At 39.1% G+C, this 15,271-nt stretch overlaps 1 protein-coding gene across 5 annotated transcripts in view; it reads right to left on the minus strand.

Annotated features, from left to right (window-relative positions):
* Window positions 1-15,271, minus strand: part of rnf111 (ring finger protein 111) — a 58,294-nt gene that overhangs the window by 19,510 nt on the left and 23,513 nt on the right. For all 5 annotated transcript variants that reach the window (XM_051725340.1, XM_051725331.1, XM_051725313.1 and 2 more), the window contains exon 4: window positions 604-761. In XM_051725340.1, the coding sequence (XP_051581300.1) occupies window positions 604-761 (158 nt within the window). The remainder of the gene's footprint in view (window positions 1-603; window positions 762-15,271) is intronic.

The raw sequence follows: 15,271 nt of genomic DNA on the forward strand, positions 1-15,271 counted from the left end.
GAGAATGATAGAGAGACCTTTAGAAAAGGTACAAGTAGAGAAACTAAGTGATTGAATCTTTGAGTGAGTCAACAGAATTTGTTTTCAGTTTAGAAAAAGATGACATAAAGAAAGAGAAATTGTCATTTCAACCAAAAACATATAAGGCCAGAAACATACTTTAAGCAAGTATGTGTATGCAGATGCGAGTGACTGGCCAACGCATTGCTATGCGGACCACTGAATATGCATTATTGCATTACTGTGGTGGTAACAAACCTCATGGTGCGTTCCAGACAACTCGGAACACCAAATTTTCCCCACATCCTGAAAGTAATGACTAGAACGCCGCTCAAAGTCGGACATCCAACTTGTTATTTCAAGGAAGATCGATTAATCCAGACCTCAGCGAATAGTGTAATTTAACGTCATTTCCAAGATGGTGGCGACCAACGAGGAGCTGGGTTTTGTGAAGCATAAAAACAAATGTATGCACAAAAACGAGCTTGCATGGCTAGAAGCGTCCACATTCAAGTACTTGCACAGCCTTTTTTTTTTTTCGACCTTTAGTGTGGACGTGGCCTGATTTTGTTCCATCTAAATGAACAAAAGATGTCTTCTTACCATCCTCGTCCACGGTGAGGTCCACCACCTCTCCAGCACTCTGTCTGAGTGGCTGGATGACAGTGGACAGGCGATGACGGCCACGCCCCTCCTGAGCCCGACTCTGGGAACAGCTGGGTCCCCAATGCATCCTGCCATGGCTCCCCACTGAACGTGGCCTGCAAAACACACAGATCACAAAAGATGAGTCTTTATTTATTTTTTTATTGATTTTCTCCCCTTTTCTCCCCAATTTGGAATGCCCATTTCCCAATGCACTCTAAGTCCTCGTGGTGGCGTAGTGACTTGCCTCAATCCGGGTGGCGGAGGAGGAATCTCAGTTCACTCCAAGTCTGAGACCGTCAATCCATGCATCTTATCACGTGGCTTGTTGAGCACGTTACCGCGGTGACGTAGCACGTGTGGAGGCTTCACGCTATTCTCCGTGGCATCCACGCACAACTCACCATGCACACCACTGAGAGCGGGAACCACATTATAGCGACCACGAGGAGGTTACCCCATATGACTCTACCCTCCCTAGCAACCGGGCCAATTTGGTTGCTTAGGAGACCTGGCTGGAGTCACTCAGCATGCCCTGGATTCGAACTCACGACTCCAGGGGTGGTAGTCAGCGTCAATAATCGCTGAGCTACCCAGTCCCCCACAACAGATGAGTCTTAACATGAACACAACTTTGAAACGATTAGAAAGCAACACTAAAACTCAATCTGGCCTGGATTCTTTAATGGGACATGTACAGGAGCAGGCCTGTAGTTTTGGCCTGGAAATTTATTGTTCCCAGTGAGTTGCAGCAGGGCATTACAGCAGCTAATTTAGCAGCTACTGGAATGATCGGCTGGAACGTAAACAAGAGCCAGCTGACATGTGAGCTAGAGCTGTTTTTCTCCCACGCACACTTTATAAACCAAAGAGAGGACACATAACACATAACATAGAGCAGGGTTCCCCAATTAGTTTTCACCCAGGGCCAAATTCTGTCAACAATACAAAGTCAAAGTTATTATTATTATTATTATTATTAGGATTTCTCCGGTAGGAGGAAACCTATTGTTATTGGTGGTTTTATTATTATTATTCTCCTTGCGCCCCAATATCTCAAAAAGTCACTAGTCAAAAATTTTCTTATTTGGCACTTTGATACTACAGGCCACCGGGAACCCCCACACCAAGAATGGCCCACATTCGCCCTTAGGGGGCGCTACAGGCCACGCCCAAATGTCCCATTTTCAAAGTGATGGCATTTCCACCCCATTTGTTCAATTCTTCTGAAACTTTGTGTACATGCCTCATTTCTCACTGGGAACAAAAAAGCCTTAAGGACCCATTAGATCCACCATGATGGATTTTCCTATACAGTGAAAATTTGGGAAAACCTACAAAAATCTTCTCTTGAACCGTAGATCCAATTGACTTGAAATTTGGTACCCATGTGTAGAACTGATGTCTTTCAATTTGTTACTTAGCAAAAATGTATATAATACAAAATGGCTGAAAGGGGCATATTTATGTAAATGTCCACATTGCCTCAATATATTCGTGTCAATACATCAAATGTCAGATGACATCACTCTTAAGTACCGTGCAAAATTTCACCTTGATATGTCAAAAGATGACTGAATTATAGCTGTTTGAACTTGGGCCAAATCTGACAATGCTAGCCACTGGTTCTTTTTTATTCAGAAACTGAAAGCAGACATACTCAGCAATATGAATAGCTAACTTGGCTAAGATGTTGTGCTGGTAAGTGAAGGGTCAGAGGTTCAAATCCAGCCATAGCCATAATTTTTTTGTTTAGGATTCAGACAGAAAGATATGTTTTTTAAGATTCCTCCATTGGGAGGGTTTAACCCCAACCCTCTACTGATCAATTTTTAAATGATTTGCCATTTTGAGGAGGAATCCGCATTGCTGCTTGCAGCTATATTTACTGTTGTTGTTTTTATTATTAAGAGTCACGCATAAATATTCAGATTTTTCTTAGATTTTTATTCAGTATTAATAGCCTGTTTTATTTATTTAAACAATTATGAACATTTTGTTTGTATACAGACACAAAACTACACAACTTTGCCTGCTGAAAAAATAAATAAATAAATAAAATAAAAAATTAATGAACAATCTGGATCTCCATGTCCTCCATGCGAGTCAACTGTTCCTGCTCATCTCCAAACTGGATCTACTCCCTGCACTTTCCCTATTTACTGATTCAATTATTAGACCTATTAGCATTAATTTTAATAAAGACCGTGAGCCAGTGTTTTCTTATATATTATTTTATAATATTAGCCTATGCATCATATTGTTTTTTTTACTGTACAATGTTATTCTTACTGTGCACTATTCCACGTGTATTTGTATCACAGTACCTTGTGTCATCTTATCCAGGCATTAATCTAGACATTATAAAAAGAGTAGTTGGCTTCAGGAGTCCGTTTGGAATATACTCGTAGCAAAATACAGGTGCAAATATAAATAGGGCTGCGCTCCATTTCATTTTTAACATCCAATCGCTAACTCCCCTAAACACTTCCCCTTGGTGGAACCCCCGCCGCCATTTTGGAAGTCCGTTCCACTTCGTTCAGTGAGCGAGGGAAGTTTCTGTTGACAGACCCTCAACCCCTAGATTTTGACAGAGGAAGCGAGTCTACTCTGATGTACGCTTCAGGCAGCTCCATATCCCACAATGCAACTCGAAACCCCACCCCCACACAACCCTAATGTATGATTGAAGTGAAGTTAGGTCAGTTAAGCAGTTTAGAAAAGTTATATTGAAATTTAACAGCATAATACTTGTAACTACATTAAACTGTGTTCATTATGTTAACATTTTCGTTTGTGTAAATCTTGATTAATCCTTTCTAACAATTCATTGTAATGAGAAAAAAACAAAAAAAAAAAACATACAAGATTTATACATAAGCCTCTGAAATCAATCTCTGAAAACATTGTTTGCTCAGGTGCACAAATCACTAAACAATTCCACAAATTGACATCAGCCTTCGACATGCTCCAAGTGATCAAAGGTTTAGGGTGTTCCAGTTAAACCCACTGCACATCTTCCACCAGTAGTGGACACTCTCGTACATCCGAGTCCATGAGACTGAGTGATGTTTGCGAGGGAAGGGGATAACAATTTGAAATGGAACTCAGCCTAGGACGTATATTTATGCAACAGCGCTCTTTACTCATCTCACTCGCATAAAAACACAGATTATATACTCCTTAGAATGTATCAACACCTTGGAAAGAACATAATGAAACAGTTATGCCAAATTAGGTAAATAAATGCTTTAACAGCATTCAATATATTAATCTCTAGCACTGACAGCTAGCCTGAGCAGGGCAGGAGTCTGGTATAAATGTTTGTAGAACAGCAACAGTGGCACCTAATGTACAGGGGTAAAAACAAATTTTTTTTTTTTTTTTTTTTTTTGTGGACTGTGTGTATTGACCTCATGGATTTGGTTGTGAACAGGCCTTTAGCGATGGCCAAACATTTGTATCCGGCCCGTGGGCAGCCTATTGAGCAACCCTGACATAGAGCCATGAGAGCAGAACTAAATGTATTTCACACACTCATATACACAGAACCATGACTGGTATAAACTGCCAACCACAACAAAATAATCACCCCAGACACACTAGGTTTTTCACACTATAACCTGACACAGACCACACAATCAACAGATAAACAACAACAGAACAAACAAAATGCCGTGTTTTGTCACCCAGCACCTTGCATCTGTAAAATGTTATCATAAAATCTGAATATTTTAAAAAAATATATATATCCTTGGAGAAAATGAAAAGCTATTTTGTTAAAGCAAGAAACCAGAGGAGGGCCACTCCTCAAAGCTGTGGTGTAAACAGTGTGAAGGGAGGGGGAGGAGCTTGTGTGTGAATTGAGGGGGAGTGGCACGTGTGTGGAATGATTTGAAATGCAAGCCTGCCATGGGCTGAGGTCATCAGCTTTCATCAGTCACATCACAGGTATTACAGCAAAATCGAAGCACTAATTAGAAGACCACTACATGCATGATTCTCCTCCAAACACTCGTTTTTTCTGTCTTCCTGTGCTAAACCAGGTGTATTTTTCCATTAGCAACATTTTTTTCATTTCATATAAAAGCGGCTCTTTTCAAAGAGTTTTTTTTTTTTTTTGTTATTAAACACTGTCACCAAATACTTTCACTTGCTCATTAAAACCCACGTGAAGTCATAGCCTATGTGTGGGTGATTCTCACGAAACCTGTCAAGAAAATTTCCTATTTCCCACCAGAATAAAATAAAGAAATGTAATAAATTAAATTTTGCATTTAGAAAATAAAATAAAATGTGCTAAGGTGTCCTGAATATAATGTCTCAATGCAACAAATAGTAATGGTCCTAAATGTAGGCTTAAGTGTCTTTATGCAAAATATAACTTAATATTTGTTTATGATTTGGGGTTAAATATGAACAGGACACTTTTTTGACAGGTTTCATTAGAATGACCCTGGTGGTTTTTACGATTTTACGAATAATAACAATAAAACATGGCAATTTTCTAAATTTCCAAATAAATTATTCAGGAATTCTGCAATCACTCTTGGAATTCTGCCCCTCTGTGAGGATTTGATTCCATAGGAGGGGCGCAGCAGCCCAGGATGCCGTAAAGCAGAGTGTGACTGGGAATAGAGCTGTTCTCCAGGCTGGGATTTGGAGGCCCCCAGCCACTGTATCTGGAGAGCAGGGAAGGCCCCCTGCCTCCCAACACAACACTTTTGAGCACGTTAATCACAGACTGCATCATTAAACATCAAAACAAAATGATTACCAACAGGCATGGAGGGCAGAGGGATTCTCCTGGGAGCAGGGGAGTGACTGACTCCAGAATGCAGTTTCCTTTATATTGTCGTGTCAGTATTAGTCATCTCCCCGTTTTTAAATCAAATAACTGACTGGTTGATTGTGTACAACAAAAGAAAATATTAAATAAGATTTATTTTGTGATAAATTCAAAAATATTCAGAGAAGCAGCTAATCTCAGCAATTCATTGCAAAAAAGATTGACTATAAGTGAAAACATCCTAAGGCTTCATTCAGAATATATGAACTCAAACAAAACAATCACAGAGGAAACAAAATTATATGTCATTATAAACAAAATAAAGGACACAACCCGCATCAGAGCTTCCTTAATTTCCTACTGGGACAAACAAAGCACATGTGCATACGCAAAAAAAAAAAAAAAGAAATTATCACAATCAATTTGATCAAAACACGCAGGGAGAGAAACAGAGAAAACACAGAACATCACCATACTGGAAGTATCTCAATAGTAGAACTACTGATGTAGTATTCTAACAAACAGCCTTAAGTGGCTCATTGCTTTTATAAAAGAGTGTGGAAAGACCAATATAATAAAAACCCAAATGTACAATAAAAAGTTACATAGTACTATAAGGGCCGGGTACTGGCAATGAATTCCCAATTCCCTTCAATTCTAATGCACAAACTTTAGATTAGTTTGTGATTTATTTGGTATATCTATGTTACAATGCCAAAACATTTTTGGTTTAACTGACATGACAATGGGCCTGTTTAAATTATTACATAATCAACTGATCATGACAGTGCATAAGAATCATTGTGACTGCAACAAGTAGATACAGAGGGGTACAATAGCATTTCTCCAGATTTGAAACAAGGAGCATATTAAAAACTACTGTCAACTACACACAGAAACTCAAAGGTCTTCCATGATGCCAAATGAATAATAATTAAAAAAGAAAGTTACATAAAAGGTCCTACTTTTTGCTATTTTGTGATCACTGACTTGATTTTCTTGAAGAACCTGCACTGTACAGCATTATTAACATAACATCCATCCCTACCACACGTTTGGCTTCTTAAGCGTGGTCACATTTACCTTTGCATGGCGAAATTCTGCGGGCAAAGGAGGCGTGGGCGGAAGTTGAGCATGTGTTAAACCAGCAAAAAAAAAAAATTGCCAAGCAGCTTCTTTTTAAAGTGTTAGTTCACCCAAAAATGAAAATTCTCTCATAATTTAGTCCTTTACCTCTTTTTTGGAGCTTTTGAAGTTCTGGTCACCATTCACTTACATTGTTTGGACCTACAGAGCTGAGATATTCTTCTAAAAATCTTTATTTGTGTTCTGCAGAAGAAAGGAAGTCATACACATCTGTGATGGCATGAGGGTGTGTAAATGATGAGAGAATTTTCATTTTTGGTTTAACTATCCCTTTAATGCTGCACTTTACACTCTGGGAGAGTGAAGTTATAACCACTAAAATAATATCAGTGTAGCTGTATACAAAGCACAGCCCACACAGAGCTCACTGCCAAACCAAGCTACTTCCTATATGTCAATGCGGCGTATTCGCCTGTCAAAGTTCACCAAGCTTAAACTCCACGCAAAATCCGTGAGGGGAATGTCTCCACCACTGGAAGTCCAACACACAAAATTCACAATCGCACAGATTCCCACTGAGATGACTTTATTTTGCACACAGATTTTCGCTGTGCGAATGTAAATGTGACCGTGTCTTTACAGGTGAGGAGGCTTTTCTCATGGGCAGACATAGCAAGAGAACTGGAAGGGGGCAACAGGAAGGGAAGTATAGAACAGGGAGCTGTCAGGAAGAAAGTTACCTTCTTTTCAATTAGGGGCAAACAATCACATAATGCGGTGTATAAGCAATGACCAATAAAAAGAGGAGTGTATGTACGAAAGCTATGTTTGTGGGGCAGTATGCCAGGATCAGCTATAGACTCGGTGACAACTACAGGACAGGAGGCAACTTGTCGCATTAATATAAAGTGCAACTGATATGCGGTCACATAAATATTTACATGCGATTCAGAAAACAACACTGCTCTATATCATAAAGTTAAAGGTAAATGTATTATAGTTCATACAATAAGCATAAAAAAAAAGAATACATAAAAGTACTTAAGATAAAATCATGTCCAAAATACCCAAGTCCTTCAGGAAGCTTTGACAATGTAGAGCCTAGGGATGTGCAAAGGTGTTAAGGATAATAATGTTTATTTAGGCTCTGTTATGTTCACATGACCCCGATCAGAAGCCTTTTAGAGGGATATACGGACGCTAAGTGCAACACTTCAACATGGTGAATAACGGATATTCAAAAAATAAATAGGCTAAATAACTATGATAGTTTTGTGCAATGAGATGTTAAAGAATGATACTTATGCACATCCTGAACGAAGAATGACAAGCTTCAATGCAATCGGAGTGTTTAGGGTGATCTTGAAGGGGCAAGTGAAAAGAGAATTTTACTTGCCTGACCGGACAAACAGACTGATTAAAACGTCAATAACAAAGAATAACCAGCTGTATTTGTGAAAGCCTAGGCCTGTGTCACTTATTAGAAAGTTCATATTCTTATTCTGCAGTTGAAAGTAATCAAGAGCACGTAATTTTATAATTCGCTAGCGATCTAATAACAGCTGCACCGTTTGATTAACAGGCGGCGTATGTGTGTGCTGAACATGCGCATGTTCCGAAAATGCTTGCGCTAATGCGCACCTGAACGGTCAAATACATTTCAAAATTCCACCAAAATGCCCATCTTGTTGAGGTATTCATGTAAACACAGAGAGTGATGTCTATTAAATGTCGGATTTCTATTAAAATGTCGGATTTGTACGTGTAAATGTAAGCTAATAGACCTGCTGCCATCTAGTGTGTCATTATAATAATCAAACAACTAGAACAAGAAAACGAGAAAACACTCACTGCTCTTGACTGAATAATTTTAGTAGCTTTAAAAAAGTATTAATGTATATAATCATACAGTGAAGACCAGTAGTAGTTTTATGTTGCATTTCATTCTGATTGGGTGTGTCTCATTTGGAAAGATGCGTCCTCCGGAGTTCGCATCTGTCGGCCACATACGTCATCGAGGCTGTCTCGTTTCATTTAAAAAAAAAAAACATTTTTTTATTGGGAATGCAAAAAAGGTTTGTATAAATGTAAAGTGCATATACATAAAAGGCATTGACAATAGATAGAATATAAGAAAAAGACAGCCTCGATGACTTATGCAGCCGACTAATGTGACCTCCGGAGGACGCAGCCTCCCAAACGAGACACAGCCCATGTTTCCTTGAATACTTGATAGCCTACTGTTGTTAAAAACTTTTAAAGCTGTTAAAAAAAGCACTGAATTTTCTTAATTTTCTATTATTTTTAATCTATTTCTATTCATTGCTGTTTTTTATTGTTATTTTATTACCAGCTATTTACTAGTCTTGAATAATTAAGAACTTGAAACCATTCTTCCATAATTAACATATTAGTTAGTGTTATTATTTGTTGATGTATTAAAGCTGGTATTGAGAATCGTCAAATTTCACGACCGACTACTGAAATTTTGGTATTGTGATAATGTATAGCCTTTATTGTACATGGTAGATCTTGCTGCAATAACATGATGAAAAAGTAGATCTCATTCCATAGAAGTGTGAGCACCCCTGCTGTTAATGATAGCGATGGAGGCTTTTCTTTATTTGACTACCATACGTAACATAAAATAATTACCATATGACAAAAGTCTCCTCTCCTTCCCAGTGCAGTTTATATTTCTGTCGCAGAGAATTTAGTTGAGTGCATACTGTAGGTCCACTATTAGGTTGGGCATCGGTCATAATTTTAGAAAAATATACAACATAAACTTTTACATGTTACTTGAGCATGTAACTTAATTGTACTTTTTTCTCTCCGGACAACTAACTTTTTTAAGTGAATGACCAATTTACTTGTCCGGAGGACAAGCACATAACAATGCTTAATATCGAGCCCTGGAAAGATAATATTGCGGGAACACGACATTAAAGAGTCTAAACCTCTTGCAGAGTTTTTTACTGTGCTGACTGTTATTCACTGTTCTATAAAAAGTTGTCTCTCTCAACTAATTTGAGAATTGCGTTTCCCATTAAAACCACCACCACTAAAAATATTAATCTAAGTAGTTAACCCCACTAATAGACAAGTCAGTTGTAAGTCAACTAGTCGATTAGTCGACCACCCTGGCACATCCCCAGTAGAGAGACACTTCATGTAGATTCAGACATTAGTGCTGGGGAATACCAGAGCCTGTATATCACACTACTCTGCTCTTTAATTGGCAGAATCATAGTCTGAGCCAGAGAAAACTCTTGGGACCATCTCTAATTACCCAGGAAGTGCAAATGTATTGTTGAAATTCTTCTGCCTGTAAGTCTCACAACGGCGGCTTTGAAGTGGGAAGGCTCAGAGTATGCGATCAACACTACCATTTTCCTGAAACGGGTGTAAAGGTCAGAGGAGGGGCCCTGTGCAGAATTTGAAAGTGAGTCTTAAAATTATTTTGTGTGGCTCTCTTAATAGTGTGCCAGCCATTCTTTTCAGTAAAAATGACCAAACAGAGGTCCATGCAGAATGTTTCAAATGCCTAGAGATGTCTTGAACCCCTGTGTGTGGGAAGACTAAGTTAGACCAGCTGTTGCATTTGAAGGAATTTGCTGGGTTTATTACAAGTTAAGCTCTATCAACAGCATTTGTGCCATAATGTTGACTACCACAAATATAAAAAAAAAAGTGAAGTGAATGGGGCCAATTCGTAAATGTTAAAATATTCACTGTTTCAAAAGTATAGCCTCAAGATGTAAAATATATGTTAACATGATTTTAGTTTGATAAAATCACTTACTAACCTCTTCTGTGTAAAGTTATAGCCAATTTTACAACTTAGTTGCCATGACAACGTAAAGCCGAAAACCCTAAAAATGACTATTTAAACAACTTTACAGCTCAAAAAAAATTCTCCCAATTTGGAATGCCCAATTACCAATGTGCTTTTATGTCCTCGTGGTCACGTAGTGATTCGCCTCAGTCCGGGTGGTGGAGGACGAATCCCAGTTGCCTCCGCATCTGAGATTGTCAACCCGCGCATCTTATCACGTGGCTTGTTGAGCGTGTTGCCACGGAGACATAGCGCGTGTGGAGGCTTCACGCCACCCACCGCGGCAACCACGCTCAACTCACCATGCGCCCCACTGAGAACGAACCACATTACAGCGATCACGAGGAGGTTCCCCATGTGACTCTACCCTCCCTTGCAACCGGGCCAATTTGATTGCTTAGGAGACCTGGCTGGAGTCACTCAGCACGCCCTGGGTTCGAACTAGCGAACTCCAGGGGTGGTAAAAAAAAAAAAAATACATGTTTTAACAGAAGAATTAATGTACGTGCTTTCATAATATTATCACATTTCTTTTACATTTTAAAACCCTTCAAAAATTGGCCCCATTCACTTCCATTGAAAGCAAAATTTGCTTCTTTTTTTAAAGGAGGGACATGTCAAAATAATTTTCAGTGGTAATCAACATTATGTAACAAATGCTGTTGGTTTAGCTTAAAGGGATAGTTCACCCAAAAATGAAAATTCTCTCATCATTTACTCACCTTCATGCCATCCCAGATGTGTATGACTTTTTTTCTTCTGCAGAACACAAACGAAGAATATCTCAGCTCTTTAGTTCCATACAATGCAAGTGAATGGTGGCCAGCTCTCCAGTAAAGTAATGTCTTCTAAAGCAGTGATTGCTTTGGGTGAGAAACAGATCAGTATTTAAGTCCCTTTCCAAAAATAATGTTCACTTCCGCTCTTCCAATGTGCATTCATGAGAGGACGGATTTCACGCAGCCTCTCACGTGACGTAAGCATGTTGGCATGTTCATGCGAGAACTGACACATCCGCGATACAACCGGAAATACAGCTCAGTTTATTTACAACAGAACATTGTACACAATCTTCATTGGTTGTGCTTTCATTTGAACACGCTCATTTGACGAGACCACAAGAGCCCGGCCCAGTGACTGAATTATTTTTTTAATCATTTCTGATATGCTTCTTCTTAGTTGCTGGAACCATTAAATCAGCAGGGAAACCTGTCGGTCAAGGGATTAACAACCTCCTACTGGCAGAACGTAATGCATGCTCCGTTTCTCTCCTACTGGTCAGCTATTATGAAAACGAAGTTTACACCTGAAAATCGTTGGGAAAAAATATTGGCTAGTGTGAAGCCGGCTAAACCAACCAAGCGACCAACTACAACAACTGGTTGGCAAATAAAAGACATCACCAACAACAATATTTAAACAGACAAACAGATGCTTCCTCTTAAACTGCACAATGCTAATGTACAGATATTTCTTGATGGCTCCTTCAACGCTATTGTGAGGGAATCTCTGTCACAGCAGCTCTCATGTGCATTGTCCGTTCCACTGAATTTCCCCTCAAGAATTAATGGTCCGTCTATCTATATTTCTTACACACATGCTTTCCCTAGTCAGTATTAAGTCTTCACTATACACAAAGGATCTTTGAGTGGGAAAGCTTTATTGTCTATACTGCGGACCTTAAGACACCCAGAGCACCTACTCCAGCTGAGAAAAACTCTCAGCATTCCGCTGCAAGCCCAGGCACCTTGGGGAGATGAGAAACATTATTTGAGATCAAGCTCACTATATAACACACATCCAGTTACTGGAAATGCTTTCCATGGGCATGGGTTTAGACTAGACTGGAGAAGAAGAGGAAGGGTGAATATATGACAACAGAATGAGAAAGAGAGAGGCATGTGGATGAGTTGGAAAAAAATAGAAACTCAAATGAACCCTGTTGCTCTACATTATGACTGTTTATAGTAATCTGAAGTCAGCAGTAATATTTTATAGCATAGAGTCTTTTCCACAACATGTTTACAGATAGCAATATCGCCTCTAGAGCTCACTCAATCAGCTTTAAACAAACTGACGAAGAAAGCCAAACAAAAGCTAATTAGAGAGGTGAACAGATCAACAGGTTTGAAACAGGATCGGGGGCAGATTTAGGGTATAGAGATGAGAAGGGCAGACACAACTAAAAAACAACCTGCTACCTGCATCCATCCCACAGAAGAGAAGTTTAGATCTAGTCTGGATCATTTGTGCACTCTTTTTTTGTATTTATTCACAATGGTGATTCTCATGAGATTCTTTGTTTTTAATTTTAATGTTGTTGTTTTGTTTTTTTTAATCAGCATACAGGCAATATAACAAATGCTGCCATGAAGTCTAAATATTTTTCAAACTTGAATGTATTTTTTAATTTAAATAATATATTTTCCCCCTTTATATAAGTTGAATAAATGAAGAATTAAATACTGAATCCTAAAAGCAGCAGTGTGTATTTTCTGCACTACTAGTGGCACCAAATGTAATTGCAAACTACACCTATTCTCACTGCTCAAATGTGCACACACATAAAGATCCTCATTTTCCTCTGACCTTGGCCACGTGATGTTTTCCTGAGCTGTAAAGCCTTTCCCTCCCCCATCACTGAAGTCCAAGCCACACCACAGTCCACAGCAGACACACAGCCTGCAGTTCAGCATTCACAGTTACAAACACACAACCCCACATTCCTGCATACCCACACTAGCACACAAGCACACACACACAATCTCTCTCTTAACACACACACGCACGCTTGTTTTGCCATCCTCATTCTCCTCACTAAAGCCATATTATGGCAGAATTGCATGATTTCAACAGCATTCCAATACTGTAGTGTGAAGAGGGATAACAGTCCTCATGACCTTTAGAAAAATAAATGAGATGGCTGCTCTCCCTGAAGCAGAGAGAGAGAGAGAGAAAACCTGTGCAAGTGGAGGAAGAGAAATCTAATAATAAAAAAATAAAACAAATTCTATGGTGAATGTCATTCATATAAATCTTGGGTGCTGGTAGGGCCTGTGTCATGGTATATGTTTGGTTTTCTCTTACTTCCCTGCAATACAACTGGACGACCCAATACCTACAAAGCAAAATCAGTAGGCGCAAGCCCTGGGCACATGTCTGCCTCAAGCTCCTCCAATAGGACACGCTTTAACACCCAAATACAAGCACATGGCCAGCAGGCGGGACATGGACCCACACACAGCTCCCATCATCTGCAGAGACAGAGGGAGCTCTGGCATGTCATGTGACTAAACAATGGACAACTTGACTCACATGAATTTTTTCACTCTCTCTTTGGTCATGTTCAGTGTGTAATACTGCCATACTGCTAAACTGCATATTAAGAAGCATATACTGCATACTGTGTTACTGAGAAGCACATACTGCATACTGAGCAGCATATAATGTATCCTAAACCTGGGCGATAAAACGATCTCGATATTCACTGCGATAAAAATACACGATATCGATGATCAGCTTTTGAGTAATTTTCGATATTTAGCCCGTGTTCTACATCTAGACGATCAGGTGCAAGCAGTTTGGCTTTCTCAGACTGTATGAAGTTGCTAACCTTGGCTGCCTTGCTAACACTTAGGCTACGCCAGTCACCGCAGTCCAACTCCGGGTCCGGACCCCGGATTGATTCCATTTGGACCGCAAGACATCATGACGACGGTTGGACCGTCTCATCGTCTCTAGTGAGCAGCACGACAAAACAAAAGTGCTGTGTACACCAGCTCTGATCTTTCTGCGCTGTATTCTTGAATGTTTTTTCTCTAGAAACGGACACACTTCATTTATACCCTGTCCCACTCTGCACACGTTGCCTCTTTTCCCCGCATATGAGTAGACATGAGGCGCCGCATAAGTTAAAGTGGTTCCAGAGTGCCTTTCAATCATAATGTTTTTTCCTTCTAAATGTAGCTTTTTTAATCAGCATGTTATGTGCCTTTAATAATAAACAAATAGATTTCTGTTCTAATTTTGTGAAATTAATCAGATGTCATTATCTCTGGCATGGATGACAAGGCAATAAAATTACTTGTTTGTAGCCTAGTCTTTCTCACTTTAATGAAAATATAAAAATGGTCCATTCAGACTTTTACATTTTCTAAATTCAGGATATTCCTGAACCCCTATACAGTATCATTCCTTAGTCACATGGGCTTCTATGCCCACATACTTGCTATCTGAATGTAACGAAATATACAAATAAATTGAATGTAAAAATGATATGCTGTCATTATGCTTCAAAATGAACAGATGATCTTTTAACATTCATATCCAACTGCACTTGATTGATAAACTCAATCAACCCAATGCAGTTTTGTATAGACTATATTGACCGTTTAGGATTTTTTTCTTGGAATTCAAATAAATTTGCAATTTGCAAATGTGAATGTATAAATATCGATATCAAACAATATGAAAAAGAATATTATGATAATATTTTTGGCCATATCACCCAGCCCTACTGTATACTGCATACTTTATACAGAGCAGCATATACTATATACTGAGCAGAATATACTGTATACTGTCTACTCCGTACTGTATACTGAGAAGCATATCCTGTATACTGCCTACTGCGCACTCAGCAGCATTTACTTTATACTGCCTACTGAACACTGATCAGAATATACTGTATACTGCCTATTGCTCACCGAGCAGAATGTACTGAGCAGCATATACTGCGTACTGAGCAGAATTGACTGTATACTGCATACTAAGAAGCAAATACTGTATACTGCATACTGAGCAGAATATACTGTATACTAACTAGGGCTGCCCCTGACCAGAGATTTTCTTAGTCGATTAGTAGGCGTTAATTAAAGCCATTAGTCGACTAGTCCCACATTTATGATATTAAT

This window comes from Myxocyprinus asiaticus, chromosome 2, assembly GCF_019703515.2.
Source record: "Myxocyprinus asiaticus isolate MX2 ecotype Aquarium Trade chromosome 2, UBuf_Myxa_2, whole genome shotgun sequence".
Classification (NCBI taxonomy): domain Eukaryota; kingdom Metazoa; phylum Chordata; class Actinopteri; order Cypriniformes; family Catostomidae; genus Myxocyprinus; species Myxocyprinus asiaticus.